General features: G+C 38.4%; 1 protein-coding gene and 1 pseudogene across 4 annotated transcripts in view; one reads left to right on the top strand and one right to left on the bottom strand.

Moving 5' to 3' along the window:
- The window catches only part of IFT56 (intraflagellar transport 56), a 34,713-nt gene that overhangs the window by 7,423 nt on the left and 9,602 nt on the right, over window positions 1-17,688 (top strand). For 3 of the 4 annotated variants that reach the window (XM_027101773.1, XM_027101776.1, XM_027101775.1), the window contains 8 exons: window positions 1,481-1,626; window positions 2,548-2,719; window positions 8,628-8,702; window positions 12,474-12,576; window positions 13,872-13,927; window positions 14,518-14,616; window positions 15,056-15,109; window positions 17,020-17,083. In XM_027101773.1, the coding sequence (XP_026957574.1) occupies window positions 1,481-1,626; window positions 2,548-2,719; window positions 8,628-8,702; window positions 12,474-12,576; window positions 13,872-13,927; window positions 14,518-14,616; window positions 15,056-15,109; window positions 17,020-17,083 (769 nt within the window). The remainder of the gene's footprint in view (window positions 1-1,480; window positions 1,627-2,547; window positions 2,720-8,627; window positions 8,703-12,473; window positions 12,577-13,871; window positions 13,928-14,517; window positions 14,617-15,055; window positions 15,110-17,019; window positions 17,084-17,688) is intronic. The other variant, XM_027101774.1, reaches the window with a different exon arrangement.
- LOC113618043 (60S ribosomal protein L36 pseudogene) lies at window positions 4,107-5,239 on the bottom strand (annotated as a pseudogene).

The following is a 17,688-nucleotide window of genomic DNA, read 5'->3' as shown; positions in this document are numbered from 1 at the left end:
TTTTTTTTTTTAACTTATCTTTGTAGTACGAGTGTACCCCTGAGTCACTAGTCTTAAAAACCAGACTTTTTAAAATAACAATCCATCATATGCATGTGCCACAATTCATTCAACACTTCTAGTTATTTAACTTCCAGATTGGTTTTAATTTTAATGATAAAAATGTGATTCTAACATCCTAAAATGGACTTACTGAGTTACTGAGTATGAACAATAAAAATTTAAAGCTTTTAATTGATAGTACTAAATTATTTTACAGGAAGTTTATCTAATTGTCCAAAGGTAGTATTTGAAAATAATTATTTTTGGTGCATTTAAAAATTTGGGGAATTCCTTGTTGGTCCAGTGGTTGGGACTCTGCTCTTTCACTGCCAAGGGCACGGGTTCAGTCCCTGGCCAGGGAGCTAGATCCTGCAAGCCAGGCAGTGCGGGGGGAAACAAAAAAAAACTTCATGCTATAATTATCTGTCTCTCTGTTTAGCTCTTTCGATTTTTGCTTTACATGTTTTGCAGACTATCATTAAGTGTTACAGATTTAGAATTGTTATGTCCATCTAGTGGACTGAAACATTTATCATTATGAAATGTCTTTCTTTATCTCCAAAAATCTCTCTTCATGTAAAGACTACTTTGTCGTACTTGTGTAGCTCCACCAGCTCCCTTTTGGTTCGTGTTTGCTTATTGTATCTTTTCCCATCCTTTCACTCTCTATCTTTCTGTGTCCTTCTATTTTAAATGTCTCTCTTATAAACAGCATGTAAAAAAGATAGAGACAGAGAGAAAAAAGAAAGGGAGAAGATATAAAGAAAGAAATAGAAAAGAAAAGAAGGTAAGAAGAGGAGTGTCAAGTAATTAATATGAGCTGTAACTTAAAGGCTTTCCATTGTTAAGGCTCTGCCTCCAGAGACTATTTAAAAAAATTTTTTTTAAAATATTTATTTATTTATTTTGGCTGTGTTGGATCTTTGTTGCTGCACGTGGACTTTCTCTAGTTGCGGCGAGCAGTCGCTACTCTTCGTTGTGGTGCACGGGCTTCTCATTGCAGTGGCTTCTCTTATTGCGGAGCACAGGCTCTAGGTGCATGGGCTTCAGTAGTTGTGGCATGCGGGCTCAGTAGTTGTGGCGCACGGGCTTCAGTAGTTGTGGCTCGCGGGCTCTAGAGCGCAGGCTCAGTTGTTGTGGCGCACAGGCTTAGTTGCTCTGCGGCATGTGGGATCTACCTGGACCAGGGCTCAAACCCGTATCCCCTGCATTGGCAGGCAGATTCTTAACCACTGTGCCGCCAGGGAGGTCCCCAGAGACTATTTTTATTCTTTCTCTGAAGGAGAGGTAAACACCACCAGGAGCTGAAGGGAAATAGAACAGAGACAAATGGCTGAAGGAGAAGGGGAAGTTAAAACACCCATTATGTAGGTGTTGATTTCTGTAACCGTACTCTAATGTGAATCTTTACACGTCTTTTGCTGTCTTACAATTTTAGTTTAATGATGAGAAGAAATTGATGAACTTTCATCAGAATCTTCAGGATATCACAGAAGATCAACTCAGTTTGGCCTCAATCCACTATATGCGATCTCACTACCAAGAAGCTATTGATATTTATAAGCGAATACTGCTAGATAACAGGTCTGTGTCCATTTATGCCTCCTTGAAATCTCATTTTGTTACTTTCTTCTGTACCTAGTTTGACTGAGGACCTAGTGTCCTTTGGATCTAATATCACCACGTGTTCAAATCTATTTAGCTAATAATCTGGTGAGATTAAGAACTCCTTATTGTCTAGATCAGGGTTTCTCCACCTTTATTTCATTATTGACCTACCAAGGAGGCTTTTTAGACTTTTCCCCCGTTAATTGCCCTCCCATGAAGTTTCAGTACCATAGATATATTGTATATCTGTTTATGTACTGTATGTATATCTATGCTTTATATATAAAATGAGTATGATTTTCCACCTCTCCATAAGAACCAATTTTTGCCCCTTTGTGGGTGATATCACACCTGTTGGAAATGCATGGTCTAGGTGTATCAATTTCAGTGTTTTGGTTACACTGTAGGTAACTTGCTGACAAAATTGGAAACAAATCATTCTGAAGAATTAATGTTCCAACTTTATCACTGACCACTTGGCTTCTCTCCTGCATCCCAAAAATATCTCATACACTTCCCTTCTCCCTTCCTTTATTTTACTGTCACAATCTCCCACCCATTCCCATTCTCAGTCGTCAAATCTACTTGCCTTGCCTGCTTATTTGAGTTTATACTCGATTACTGATTATGTAAGTTTTTTTAAACATGAATAGGTAGTAGTTGAACTTTTCCCTTTCTCCTCTAGTTGTCATCTTTTACTCTGCTTATGTCAAAGCACTTAAATATTATAATACAAAAAGAAAGATGCTACACTGATTATATTCTTCTTTTTTCTTTAAAAGAAGAAATGTCCTCTTTGCCTTGCTGTCCATTTGAGCCATTAAAAAGGTCTGTAGTTTGACAACATTTCTATGAAGTAGACTTAAATTGTTAATCCTTAATTCTTTCATCTAATAGGGAGTACCTTGCCCTCAATGTTTATGTGGCCCTGTGTTACTACAAGCTGGATTACTATGATGTGTCTCAAGAAGTTCTGGCTGTTTATCTTCAGCAAATTCCTGATAGTACCATCGCACTCAATCTTAAGGCCTGTAATCATTTTCGCCTTTACAATGGCAAAGCTGCTGAGGTAGTGATGAAATTTGTTCTTTTTTTTTTTTTTTTTTTTTAATTTCTATTTTGGCTGTATTGGGTCTTCGTTGCTGCGCGCGGGGTCTCTCTAGTTGCAGCAAGTGGGGGCTACTCTTCGTTGCGGTGCGCAGGCTTCTCATGGCGGTGGCTTCTCTTGTTGTGGAGCACGGGCTCTAGGTGCGCAGGCTTCAATAGTTGTGGCATGTGGGCTCAGTAGTTGTGGCACACGGGCTTAGTTGCTCCACAGCATGTGGGATCTTCCCGGGCCAGGGATCAAACACGTTTCCCCCGCATTGGCAGGCGGATTCTTAACCACTGCACCGCCAGGGAAGTCCCATAATTGGTTCTTAATTTACTTAATTCCAGTTTGAATTACCCTGTATTTCCCTATAAAGTATGTAAACATACTTTACACCAACAGCAGATTCAACTGCTGGGTGAAACAGTGTTTAGCAGCTAGTGGTTGGAGAACACGTCCTTAACATATGCCCAGATTCACTTTTCATGGTTTATGTCGATAAACGTGGTCAGTTGTGGCAAAAGAAATGCCTATCAATTAAATTGCTTAATATGCAATGGAGTGGTCCCTTTATATATCGATATTATATAAAATACATTCTTGGAATACTCATTTCAACTAGAGTCCCTGGAGTCTGCCTAATTGGCTAGTTCCCAGCATCAGCAGTTTAATAGTAAACTGGATTTGCAATTTGATCTCATTAGAGTTTTGTTTAGAATAAATGAAAGAAGAGAAGTGTATTCTTGCCTTTCTACCTTGAGTCAGTCTTGGGGACCTTGCCAATTTTAGTATAAGGTCCAACCTATTACATGTTTACATTTTGTCCGCACATGTTCTTTCCAGAGTCTGGTATGGGTGGCATGGCTAACCAATCTGCTGTAGGTCTGACGGTGTCCATGTCAGGATACCAGACTGCACTAAAGGCATGCTTTTTCATTTGAAATTGTGTCCATGTAGATTGCATGTTGATTTGGTAAAGTTCTCCAGCAGTAGTTGACTATGTCAAAGGTACCTGAAGAAGCTATTTTTTTTTTTTGGTAGCAAGAGGATATAGTTTGTGTTTACCTATGTTAATTTTATTAAACCATTTAAAAGCAGACATTCCTCTAGTAATTTTTATAATGGGCTCTATATTGTATAGTTCATTCTCTCCCCAGACACCAAAGCATTCTGATCTTCTATAGTAAACATGAAATAATCTGTAATGATTCACTCAATTCTTTTTTTTTTTTTTGCGGTTCGCGGGCCTCTCACTGTTTTGGCCTCTCCCGTTGCGGAGCACAGGCTCCGGTCGCTCAGGCTCAGCGGCCATGGCTAATGGGCCCAGCTGCTCTGCGGCATGTGGGATCCTCCCGGACCGGGGCACGAACCCGTGTCCCCTGCATCGGCAGGCGGACTCTCAACCACTGCGCCACCAGGGAAGCCCTCACTCAATTCTTAAAGTACTTTGAACAATTTACCCAAGGTTATACAACTAACAAGTGAGAAATTCAGATCTCAAACCCTGACTCTAAAGCCCAGAGACTTAACCACTAAAATTTACTGCAAACTTAGGTGTACATTCCTCTTGCTCTTAATTTATATATATACATAATAATATAGCTACCGAGTAATAAGCATGATTATTTAAATGTAATCAAATAATATGGTTATTATATCTTACCAACAAGTAATTGGTAATAATATGACTATTATATATGATTTTATATCTATATATAAAATCATACTTATTATTTGGTAGTTGCCTAATTTTCTTTTTTTTTTCTGAAGAGGTTTTATTATGCACTGAGGGGAGGGAGCTCCGTCCTTCTTGGCTGCTGCTTTCCTCCTGGCTGCCAGGACATTACTCAGCTCCTGTCTCTTCCTTTTGGCATGAAAGTATGTCCCCACCCTTTTCTTGATGAACTTGAGGGCCCATGTGTCCTTGGAGACCTTGAGCAGCTCCGTGGCCTGCCGTTCTTAAGGGGCAAAGCTGCATACCTCTTGGATCACGTCTCACACACACTTGGTATACTTGGTGAGGCGCCCGTGGTGGTGGCTAGGCCTCGGTTTGCTCATGCTATTAGTCACCTTGTGGCCTTTGTTGAGGCCAATGGCCATGGGCCAGCACAGAGCCATGGCCCTGAGCTGCACTGGGGCCCTGAGGGTCCAGATGGTGGCGGATCCTACCTGAGCAAGACCTCGTTAACGTGCTTTAATTATCTTTAATCTAGACAAGCTCATTGAGGGTTGAGACTGTCCTTTGGCATTTGTATCCCAGGACCTGGCACAATGCACACACAAAGTTGCTGCCAACTAAGTAATGGTTGAATGAGAAATTTAAAATATGACTAACAAATTAAGGGTGAATCACATTAGAAGAAGGAGGAGGTTCAAAAGAGGTCAATAAAGATGCAGATTGAGAAAAAGCCATTGGATTTCCTAACTGGGGTTTCCTACTCTGATTCGGGTATCATTATTATTGGGTGTTGAAGCTAGGTGGCAAGGAGATAAAGAGTGAATGAGTAATCACTTGGACTGAGAATTGTCCTGAAGGATGTGGCAGAGGAATGACAAGTAGATGATGAAGAAATAGAAGCAGTGAATATAGGATGCTGGTAAAAGGAAGAAGAACACTGGTTTCAGAGGATAAAGAAATTTTATCCCCCCAAACTGGGAGGGCTCCGGTAGTGATTAAGAAAAGGAGCTTTGAAATCAGATAGACCGTATTCCAATCCTAGCTTACCAGCTATGTGGCTTTCAGTGCACCACTTAACCTCCTTAAGCATTATCTGCAAAATATGCAAACTAATAGTACTGCATTACCGTAGGTTTCTGTGATGTCTGCAAAGTCCTTACCTTCATATACATTGTAAACTCTCAGTGAACTGAGCAATTAGCAAAGATTTCATAGGCTGGAACACAGTCACATTTATAGGCTTCTAAACACCTATTGTTTTGCCTTTTTCAAATCCAGCTTATCTGTAATTACATTTAAAAGGTTTGATTTCTCAATTAAAGACAAAGATTGATGAATTAGATGGAAAAGACAAAACCCTAATATAGGACACAGAAAATTTGAACGTAAAATCACGTATTGATGTTTCACGAGGAATATTTCTTACATGATTTCTATCAAGTTGTCGTGCTTTTAGAAAGGTCATTTTCACTCTAACATATTATAAGATGACCTACATCTTCTATTTATAATTTTATGTTTTAACAGCTTTATTGAGATATATGTAACATACCATACAGTTCACCCTTTTAAAGTATACAATTCGGTGGTTTTTAGTATATTCACCACTATGTGCAATCTTCATCATGGACAATTTTATTTATTTATTTTAAGCACTTCTTTTTTTTTTTCCCTCTATTTTTGGCCGTGCCATGAGGCTTGCGGGATCTTAGTTCCCTGATGGGGGATCGAACCCTTGGCCTCGGCAGTGAAATCACGGAGTCCTATCCACCGGACCACCAGGGAACTCCCACCACAGTCAATTTTAGAACATTTCCATTACCTCAAAAAGAAACTCCATACCCTATAGCTATCAACCCCCATTCACCAAGCCCTAAGCAACTACTTAATCTACTTTCTGTCTCTATGGATTTGCCTGTTTGGGATATTTCCTGTAAAAGGAATCATATACTATGTGATCTTTTATGACTGGCTTCTTTTACTTTACCGTAATGTTTATAAAGTTCATCATGTTATAGCATGTTTTAGTACTTCATTCATTTTTATGGCCAAATAATATTCCATTGTATGGATATACCACATTTTATTTTTCCAGTTGTCAGGGGATGGTTATTTGGATTGTTTCCACCTTCTTCCTATCATGAATAATGCTGCTGTAAACATTTGTATACATGTTTTTGGACATGTTTTGAACATGTTTTCATTTCTCTTGGGTATATACCTAGGAGTGGAATTGTTGGGTCATACTGTTTTCCAGAGTGGCTGCACCAGTTTACATTCCCACTAGCAATGTATAAGAGTTTCAATTTTTCTACATCCTTGCCAACAGTTGTTGTTATCTGACTTTTTTTTTTTATCTGACTTTTTTATTCTAGCTATCCCAGTGGATGTGAAGTGGAAGCTCATTGTAATTTTGATTTGTATTTCCCTGATAACTAATGAAGTTGAACATCTTTTCATGTGCAGTGAGTGCTGCTTTAAATTTTGCGCCCTAGGTAGCTCACTTGCCTCACCTTTATTCCTGGCTGGCCCTGCCTGAGATCAAAGTATCATAATACTAAAAGATTTTGTTTTTTCACTCAAGTGTGCAGTGAAGTTTTCCAGGGACAACATGATTTCAAAACAGATTGATTGCAGATACAGATATGTCAATCCAGCTGTCATCTGTTAAGCCAGACATCAAAGAGATTTGCAAAAATATAAAACAGCACTCTTCCCACTAAATTTTTGTTTTGGTAAATACAGTTTTTTTAATGAAAAATATGTTATTTGTGTTAATGTGTAGTGGGTTTATTACTACTTTTGATTAATTGATTACTTAAAATTTCTGTTTTAATTTCTAATACAATAAATATGAATGGCTATAACCCACATAAACAAAAACTCTTTGGGATCCTTAATAATTTTTAAGATTTAAAAAAGATCTTGAGATCCAAAAGCTTGAAAACTGCTGAACTAGCCTAATATTACCCAAGGCAGGGGTCCCCAAGCCCCAGGCCACAGTCCGGTATTGGTCCGCTGCCTGCTAGGAACCGGGCCGCACAGCAGGACGTGAGTGGAAGGCAAGCGAGCGAAGCTTCATCTGCGCTCCCCATTGCTCCCATTACTGCCTGAACCATCCCCCTGCCCCCCCCCCCACCATCTGTGGAAAAATTGTCTTCCACGAAACTGGTCCCCAGTGCCAAAAAGGTTGGGGACCCCTGACCCAAGGCTTTGGAATTACTGCTGTGGACAAGAGAGGAGATTAGTAAATGGATTGCTGAATAGGTGTGCATTCCTATGTGACATCAGGTAGAAAAAGTTTGTAGTGCTTAGTGAGAATAATCAAGGATTTAATTATTTTATCCGGAAAAGCTTAGGTACCCACTGATGGAAGTAGAAAAAGGAGGTGAGGAGGTTTAATCAAAATTATAGAGTGGCGGGGCTTCCCTGGTGGCGCAGTGGTTGAGCGTCCGCCTGCCGATGCGGGGGACGCGGGTTCGTGCCCCGGTCCGGGAAGGTCCCACATGCCGAGGAGCGGCTGGACCCGTGAGCCATGGCCGCTGAGCCTGTGCGTCCGGAGCCTGTGCTCCGCAGCGGGGGAGGCCACAACAGTGAGAGGCCCGCGTGCTGGGGAAAAAAAAAAAAAAAAATTATAGAGTGGCAAGATGGGAATAGCAGAAAGCTGAGGAAGGGGATAAGTGAGTCTAGGACATTAGTGAAGACACTGTGGAAATGGCTGACCATTTCTTCTAAGGGAAGTTAAGGGTGCACGACAATACAGAAGAGATCTGATAGGTCTAATAAATAATAACATAGAGGGGAGAATTTATGTTAATTGCATCATGTAAATTAAGGCCAATTCAGCAGGAAGGAGATAGTATGAAAATTCAAGACATAGGTGGAATGGTAAGATATAAGAATCAACCTTAGTTGTTAAAAGTTCGTCACCTGAAAGAAAAGACTAACTCTGTGAGTCTACAAACTTGGGTTCACCAGTTTCAGACTTGCTAATTAGTGTAAGGTTCAGTCACTTAATGTTTATAAGCCTCAATGTTCTCATCTGTAAAATGAGGATAATAATAACATTGATCATTTCTTAGAGTCCTGCAGAACAAATGGAACAGCATGTTAAATTCTTTGTCAACTATAAAATGTTGTAACATTTTATATGTGATATAAGAACTATACAGTTCTCATTTTCATAAGGCTTTCCTTTTTTAATTTCAGGCAGAACTCAAAAGCTTGATGGACAACGCTTCTTCTTCCTTTGAATTTGCTAAAGAGCTCATCAGGCACAATCTGGTGAATAATAGTTTGCAGTCTTGACTGACTTGAGGCCTACCCTATTTTGGTACATCACAGTGGTTAGAAAGATGAATGAAGGGAGTTATCTCAACAAGTATTTCTCTACTTTAAGTAAACTCTTTCTTGCTATGGAGGAGAGAGAATGAGTTTAAGATATCAGGTTTTTTCCTCAAGCAAATCCTTATTGGGGGGGCAGTAATACATACTTAACATTTAGAAAGAAGTGTAAGGCAGTGAGATCCACGTGTTCATTTTGTTGGCAAAGACAAAGGAACATATCCCTTTGGGTTATAATAAATGGGAAGGATATTCTGATGAAAGTAAAACTTGAGCTGGTCTTTGGAAGATGGCTGGGATTTATAGGGTTCATTTGTGGCAGGGACATGGATGAATGAATGAAGAAGACATATGTGATAGGTTGTGAGCCGTTTGAATTTACTAGAACAGAAAGTTTGTACTGGGGCACAGTGAAAAATTAAAGTTCTACTTAGTGAAAAAGTAGAAAGGGGGTTAGGTTTAGGACTGGATTATGATGGCCATTGCTAAAAAAAAAACATTCAGATGAAGTTTCAAGTTTGATTCCATTGACTATGCAGTAGAGTGGGTGCAAAGCAGCTGCATTCAACTCAGACACCCGGGACATTGAGAAAATTATTTAATATTGTTGAGTTTCAGATTCCTCATCTGAAAATGGCAATAATAATGACTACTACTTTTCCTTCTGATTTCTCTGTACCTTCTTTGGCACCAAGTCTCTGAGTATGAATGCTGAAAACTATAGTTGTTTTAGACTTCTCTTCCCCTTTATCTCTGATAGCTACTCAGTCACTTAATCCTATTAATTCTTTGTTGGTATTGTCTTATATTCATTTCATTCCTCCTCTAATTCAGGCCTCCATCACAGATAGCGTTTTCTGTGGTTATTTTTTATTATAAGCTTCTGCCTCTAATCTTTTCACTTCTAGTCTAGTTTACAAATTAAAGACAGATTAATTTTTGTGGTAAATGGTGTGTTAGAGGTAGTAGTCTGGAAATTAAACTTGGAAAGAGATTAAGACCAGAGAACAGGTTTAAGAGTTTTCTTAAGAGTAGTGATAGTTGAAGAAAGGGTTAAAAACAGAGAAAAATATGGCTCCAGGAGAGCATTTGTATTTAAGTGGCTGGAAGAAGGAAGATAAGAAAATATCTCAAGAAAGGGCAGGCGAGAAAAAGCACCTAGATAATGTACAGTTGACCCTTCTACAACACGGGTTTGAACTGCATGAGTCCACTTATACACAGAATTTTTTCAGTCGTAAATACTGCACGGCCTGAGGTTGGTTGAATCCTCGGATGTGGAGGAACCATGGATGTGGGTGGCTGACTATAAATCATACTCGGATTCTCAAGTGTGTGGATCGTCAGTGCCTGTAAACCACCCACTCCACCATTGTCAAGGGTCAACAGTAATGTCATTTAAAAATTTTTTTTCTGATTTTTATACAATTTTTAAAGGTTACACTCCATTTACAGTTATTACAAAATGTTGGCTATGTTCTCTGCATTGTACCAATACATCTTTGTATCCTATCTTACACCCAGTAGTTTATACCTCCCATTCTCCCACCCCTATATTGCCCCACCCTCCACTGGTAACCACTAGTTTGTTCTCAATATCTGTGAGTCTGCTTCTTTTTTGTTATATTCGCTAGTGTGCTGCATTTTTTAGATTCCACGTATAGGTGTTATCATACAGTATTTGTCTTTATTTGTCTGACTTATTTCACTTAGCGTAATGCCCTCCAAGTCCATCCATGTTGCTGCAAATGGCAAAGTTTCGTTCTTTTTTATGGCTGAGTAATATTCCATTGTATATATAGACCACATCTTCTTTGCCCATTCATCTGTTGATGGACACTTAGGTTGCTTCTAACTGTAATGTCATTACAGGTACATATTTTAATCACCTGGGAGATTTTTTAAAATAATGATGGGTGAGATTTTTACTGAATGGTTGGCTAGGGTTCAGCCATGAGTACTTTTCTTAAAAGTTTCCCAAGTGGACATAATATACAGCCAGAATAAAGAACTGTTATATGTATGTATAACGGGGAGATGCATATTAGCTAGCAATAGGAATTATTCTTGGAGGGTGGGATTAAAGAGAAAAGTGAAAAAATGGAAATTTTGCTTTTTCCTGTTGTTAATAGTATATGTAAGTTTTTTCCAATGAATACAGATTACCTTAATGTCTAAAACAAAACCTGAAAAATATTAAGCAATATAAATTGTTGTTATTAACATCTACTTTTGGAGTCAGATCTGAGGTCAAAATCAAGTTATACCATGTACTAGCTTTGTAACATTGGGTAAGTCACAAAACATTGATGAGTCTCCATGTTCTCATATGTAGAATAGGGGAAATTACAGTACCTACCTTATTCCCTTGTGAAGATGAAATGAGGTAATGTGTATAAGGTACCTCAAGCAGTATGCAGCATATAGTAAGCATATAGTAGACAGTGCTATTGTTGTCATGCTATTCCATCAGTGTCAAAACTGCAGGTATGTCATGGAGCAAGAGGACAGAATAGTCCATTGAATTTGGCCAAAGGGGTTAATTTGTGACTTGTAGAGTGAGTTTACTAGTGTGCAGAGAGCAGAAGCAAGTTTTCTGGGAACTTCAGGAGTGAGAGGATGAGAAGAAAGTTGAAGCAGGGAACTACATACTTTTAAAGTGTGGCATTGAGAGAAAGGAGAAAAATAAGGTGCTATCCAGAGGGAACAGTGGCACCAAGTGGAAGATTTTTCAAGAGAGCAGAAACCTTTGTGCATGTTTGAAGTTGAGAAATGGGACCAGGATTAATGAAATAGAATGATTGATTAATGCAGAAACAAGATCTAGATGGAGTCAGAAGTTATGACATCAAAGAAGATAGATGTAGGAATTAATCTTGGCAAGAGAAGGGAGTATCTCAGACAAGGAGGAAGCAAATAAGGTGACCATATGGATATTTTGATGTAGAAAAAAGAGATTAGGTAGTTTGTGCCTGATTGCCTTGATTTCTGTATATTTATTTGTGAAATAACTGTGTGCCAGATACTGTGCTAGGCTCTGAGTACAGAACAGTATGCCAAACTGTCCTTTCATGAATGGTGCTTTTGTTTTAGCTATTCTGTGTAGCATTTATTATCATACGACAGCATACTTAAGTTTGCTCTTTGAGGGTCTCTCCCCACCTGAGTATAGCCTATATAGTGACAGGGGAGTGACTTGTTCCTGATGTAGCCCTGCTATTACAATACCAAGCATATAGTAAGTGCTAATGAATATTTACTGAAAAACTAAATGAAATATTACCTACTATGAGCCACACATTTAGCCCACTTTAACTCATTTAATCCTCATGATAACCCTGAAAGGTAGACATTACTAATGCCATTTAGAGGTGAGGCAACGGTCTCAGAAAGAGTATATAAATTCCTTCATGGAGTTTTTGATAGAGAATATCTGTCTAGAAAAAAAGTTTCATTAATTATTGGGTACTTTAAGAGTTTTCTACAGTTCTTACGAGGAGAGAAGGAAATGTATGCAATAAGGTTATGCCTTTATTCTATTTCTTATAATTTAGGATGGTTTTAATTAGGTCAGGGTCATGTGTTTATAGAGAGGGCTTCAAAAATATATTCATCCCTTCAAAGAATAACTGTTGTGTCAGCTGCTTACACATTTCTACCAATAAGTGAACTCATAGTTTTTGCCATAATGCAGAGTTTCTCTGTCTTTAGGTTGTTTTCCGAGGAGGTGAAGGGGCTTTGCAGGTTTTGCCTCCCCTGGTTGATGTCATTCCTGAAGCTAGGCTAAACTTAGTGATTTACTACCTTCGTCAAGGTAAGAAAACTGTGTCTTGGTCTTGCCTATTTAAGATATTTTAGAACATTTAATCTCTAACTGAACTACTTGCTTAATCTTTAAAATCAATTCATAATACTTCCAAAAATATGTTTGCAACAGGTTCGTAGGACAGAACAAATTTATTGGTATTTATTTGTTGTGCCTTTTCTCTTTATTCTCTCTTTCCTCTTCTGTTGCTTCCAATCTCTCACTCATTCTGTTCTTTTCTTTTCCTCTTATTTTTCTGCCCTTTGTTCTCTATTCATTCTATTTCAGTTTTTCTGTTTTTTTCCTTCCCCTCCCTTGTTTCTTCTTTTTCTTGTGTTCCCCTATGTGTAATGTACATCTACATTTTCTTGAGTCTTTTCTTTCTCATCATTAATTGTTTTTTATTTGCTCTAATCGTCTGCCTTTCTGTTTATTTGTACCCCCAGCTTCTCATGAGAAATAGTATGATGCAAAGAGAACGTGATATTTGTTTCCCCTGAGTAAGGATAAAATTGTTAGACACATGCCTAAAACAGTCTTTTATCTAACAGTTGTGAGTACAGGGTAGGAGTTACCATGCAGTGGTGCTGGCACTCTGTCATGGACCTCGGACTAACAGTGTGGGCCTTTTTAGGTGCATGGTAGAAACCAACCAGACAACATATTCCTCATCGAGGAAAATGTAAGTGTTTATTAGCATAAGAACATGAACTTGCAAATAGTTCTCTCTAATTTGATATATAAGCACAAAGAAATATGCTTTTGGACGAGAATTAAAGAAACACTTTATATATTTTATAAATTAATTTTTATTCTAAAAATTTTCAAACATAAACAAAACAAGTTAATAGTATGAACATCCAAAATGAACACCCAAATATGCATCCCAGATTCAACAGTCTTCTAGATATTGCCAGTCTTTTTTCATTTGTCCTCCCTCTCCCATTTTTGTTGCTGAAATATTTTAAAGCGAATCCCAGACTTCATGTCATTTCACTCCTACATACTTTATATATCTTTTAAAAAAATGGTTGTTTTCCTTATATAATTACAATGCCATTGGCATATACTTCCCCATTCCTTATTTTTGGCTTGAACTTTTAGGTGCTCCATGGCTTAATATGGGTTTCCTACAGATACTTGATTATCTACTACTCAACATTGAACTTGATGGAGAGTTAAGAGACAAAAAATACAAATCATACTTCCCATGAATGTTTGAAGGATCTTATCGTTTGGGAGACTGTTTCAGAAGAGTTTGCTAGGATACAGATTAGTATAGCTACTTATTTCTTATATTTCAGATGATGTACAAGAAGCTTATAACTTAATTAAGGATCTGGAACCTACTACTCCTCAGGTAATTGCGAATGTGTTGCATTTTTACTAACCAAGTTCTGTTGAAAGTGGAATTTCAGAAGGCATCTTAGAGACGATTCTTGCTTGTAGAATCTCAGGAAAGATCGTATATATTGATCTAGGAATGTTAGGTGAGACTTTTTTTTTTTTTTATGTGAGACTTTTGAGATGAGAATGAATATCCTGGGCTTTTTGATATTTGTAAACTCCTGTATATGTGGTCATCTCCTCAAAAGGGTTGATGTTTGAAAATACTGAAATCTAGAATTCTGATGAAACTAGATACAGAAACTTATGTCAGCAGTATGATTGTCTGTACTATGTCTTTGTCCCCTGCTAGGTTGTTAGCTCCTTGCGGTCAGGGATTGTGTCTGTATTGCATCTCCAACACTATGTATACTAAGCACATAGTAGGCATCTCACTCACTGAGTGAAAGACTGACTGAAAACTGTTTCTAGATCTAAACAGGTATATTTCTCCAGTGTATTAAAGACTTCAGCATCTTTTGTTCTGTTCTTTTTATGAGCCCTCTTAAATAAAAATAGTACCCACATAAAAATTGATAAAGCTAAGGGGAGTATCTATTAAAGAACAGAACCAAGTCTGAAGGGGATACAGGTGAGGCCTCAGGACTCCAAAAGCAAGAATACCTTACAAAGGAGAATCAGAGGATACTTTTTCCTTTTGAGGTAAGGGATCACTAACAAAGGAAGGTTATTATATCATTGGAAAGGGAAAAATATTGATAATATATATATGATGCCATCACAGAGAATGGCAGTGACTGATAAGATGTAAAAATTATTACATAAACATTTTATTGTTAATTTTTTCCACTGAATTGAAATAAAAATAAAACTTAACTCCTGTGAGTATCCACTGAGTTTTTCTGCTTAAGATTGAGAATTTACAAATATGATGAATTCTGTTATATTAATACTTTCCTGGGAAACAAATGAAAGTCTGCTAATTCTTTCATTCAAACCAGGGATAGAACAGAGAAAAGTGACTTTGGGTAACTTTTGATAATATATATAAAGCATTAAATTGATGCAAATGATCTATTTGAAAGATATCTCATAGTTGCACATTCCTTTTAAATTAATTAGTGATATTCCATGTGTCCAGGAGTATATCCTCAAAGGAGTGGTCAATGCAGCCCTTGGCCAGGAAATGGGTTCGGTGAGTATAAAATCACTGGTAATCTGTATCTTGCAAAGTTATGTGTGTGGAAAAGATCAAAATGAACATCAAATTTCAACAGCAATAAGCTTACAAATAGGCTCTTTTGCAGTTCCTTTTATTTCTCCATATCCCCCAGTCCAGATTCCATTGTGAAAAGAATTCTGTGTTATTTGAAGACAAAAAAAGGGGAATTCCCTGGTGGTCCGGTGGTTAGGACTTGGCGCTCTCACTGCCAGAGACCCGGGTTCAAGCCCTGGTTGGGGAACTAAGGTCCTGCAAGCCGCACAGCATGGCCAAAAAAATAAAATGAAATAAAAAAATAAAGAAAAAAAAGAAAGCTACAACCCTAAGAATTGCTGCTTTGGTTTAAAAAAAAAAAAAGCCCAATTGTTAAACAGTGTGTACATATAATAACAAGAGCAAATCATCGCAAAAATTCATTCTTATTTTCACTGACTTTTTAAATTTTTATTTGTTTGGCTGCGTTGGGTCTTTGCTGCTGTGTGCAGGCTTTCTCTAGTTGCAGCAAGCGGGGACTACTCTTTGTGGCATGTGCGGGCTTCTCATTGCGGTGGCTTCTCTTGTTGCAGAGCGCAGGCTCTAGGTGGGCAGGCTTAAGTAGTTGCGGTGCATGGGCTCAGTAGTTGCAGCTCACAGGCTGAGTAGTTGCAGCTCACAGGCTGAGTAGTTGCGGTGTGCAGGCTCTAGAGCACAGGCTCAGTAGTTGTGGCGCATGGGCTCAGCTGTTCTGCGAATCCCTTCCCAGACCAGGGATCGAACCCATGTCCCCTGCATTGGCAGATGGATTCTTAACCACTGCACTACCAGGGAAGTCCCTTCACTGACTTTTTTTTAACCTTGCATACCTCTGAGCTTTAATTTTGACATTTGTAAAATGGGAATAATTGTTTCTCTGGAAAGGCTTTTTATAAGTACCAAAATGCTGACTAAAATTAAGCTTTTATTCCTCTGAATATAGCATAGTAAGTTCTTTTTGGAACAAAGTGTAATATAAATAAATCTTTTTATCTCCAGCTCACTCCAAAGTGCTTCATGTAGTAGATAGGCAATAAATAGCTATTGAGGGCTTCCCTGGTGGTGCAGTGGTTGCGAGTCCGCCTGCCGATGCAGGGGACACGGGTTCGTGCCCCGGTCCAGGAAGATCCCACGTGCCGCGGAGCGGCTAGGCCCGTGAGCCATGGCCGCTGAGCCTGCGCGTCCGGAGCCTGTGCTCCGCAACGGGAGAGGCCACAACAGTGGGAGGCCCGCGTACCGCAAAAAAAAAAAAAAAAAAAAAGCTATTGAATAAATTAATGATTTTATTTAATAAATACTCCTTGTTATAGCCATAGCTCCTACCACAAGGTCTGATATATGATAAAAGAGCAATAAATATTTGTTAAATGAATGAATGAGTTCATTTAATGAAGATACTTTTTTTTGTTGTTGTTGTTTGTTTTTTGTGTTACACGGGCCTCTCACTGTTGTGGCCTCTCCCGTTGCGGAGCACAGGCTCCGGACGCACAGGCTCAGCGGCCATGGCTCAGGGGTGCAGCCGCTCCGCGGCACGTGGAATCTTCCCGGACCGGGGCACGAACCCGTGTCCCCTGCATCGGCAGGCAGACTCTCAACCACTGCACCACCAGGGAAGCCCAATGAAGATACTTTTAAGATAGAATTTGGGGATTGGATTTTTTTATTCTTTTCTATCTACCCTAAATAGGTTTTAATTCAATTGCATATTATTTTCTAGTTGTTTATGCTAATAAGAATTAGTACGATTGATTTGGGGAGGATTTATAACAAGGGTATATGTTAAATCCTGACAAATATGTTAAAACCACAAAGTAATACAAGTAATGTATTTTCAGCTTATTCTTCTGTATCAGCTCTGCTTTGTTTTTCAGAAGGATCATATGAAAATTGCCCAGCAGTTCTTCCAGTTGGTGGGAGGATCAGCTAGTGAATGTGGTATGTCTGAATCTGTACTTGTGAGCATGATTTATAACTGGAGTTGGTCATATACTGACTGGTGAAGTTTGATTCTCTGTCCAGGGATATATCTGTTAGGCTTCCCATTATAAAGTAGAAACTCAGACACAGGAGAGAATATTGAATTAGCCCTTCTTAACATCTCAGCTAAAATGGGAGGAGAGGATATATAAATAGAGGAGAATAAGTATATTCTCTAGTTCATAAGAGATTTAAAAATTTGATTCTGTTTTTTATTTGAAATGTTAACTTTTATTGATTTCTCAAGAGCTCTTTATATATAAAACTTTTGTCATGCTGTAGATATTTTTCCAGTAGGTCATTTGCTTTTAACTTTGCCTATGGTATTTTTTTCCCATATAAAAACATATCTTATTTATCTTTTCTATAATGATTTCTTACATGGGTATCAAGCTTAGAAAATGCTTTTTTATCCCTGAAGTTATATAATATTCACCTATATTTCCCACCAGTAGTTTTGTGGCTTCATTTTTATTATTAAACTATCAATCTCATCACTGAAGATTCAGTGTAAGATTTGAGAAAGGGATCTAAAAAGGGCTGATAGTTAGCCAGTGTGAACC

The sequence above is a fragment of the Aethalodelphis obliquidens genome, unplaced genomic scaffold, assembly GCF_003676395.1.
Source record: "Aethalodelphis obliquidens isolate GAN/ISIS:26980383/991018 unplaced genomic scaffold, ASM367639v1 scaffold5, whole genome shotgun sequence".
Classification (NCBI taxonomy): Eukaryota; Metazoa; Chordata; class Mammalia; order Artiodactyla; family Delphinidae; genus Aethalodelphis; species Aethalodelphis obliquidens.
This window is presented reverse-complemented; position numbering and strand designations above follow the sequence as displayed.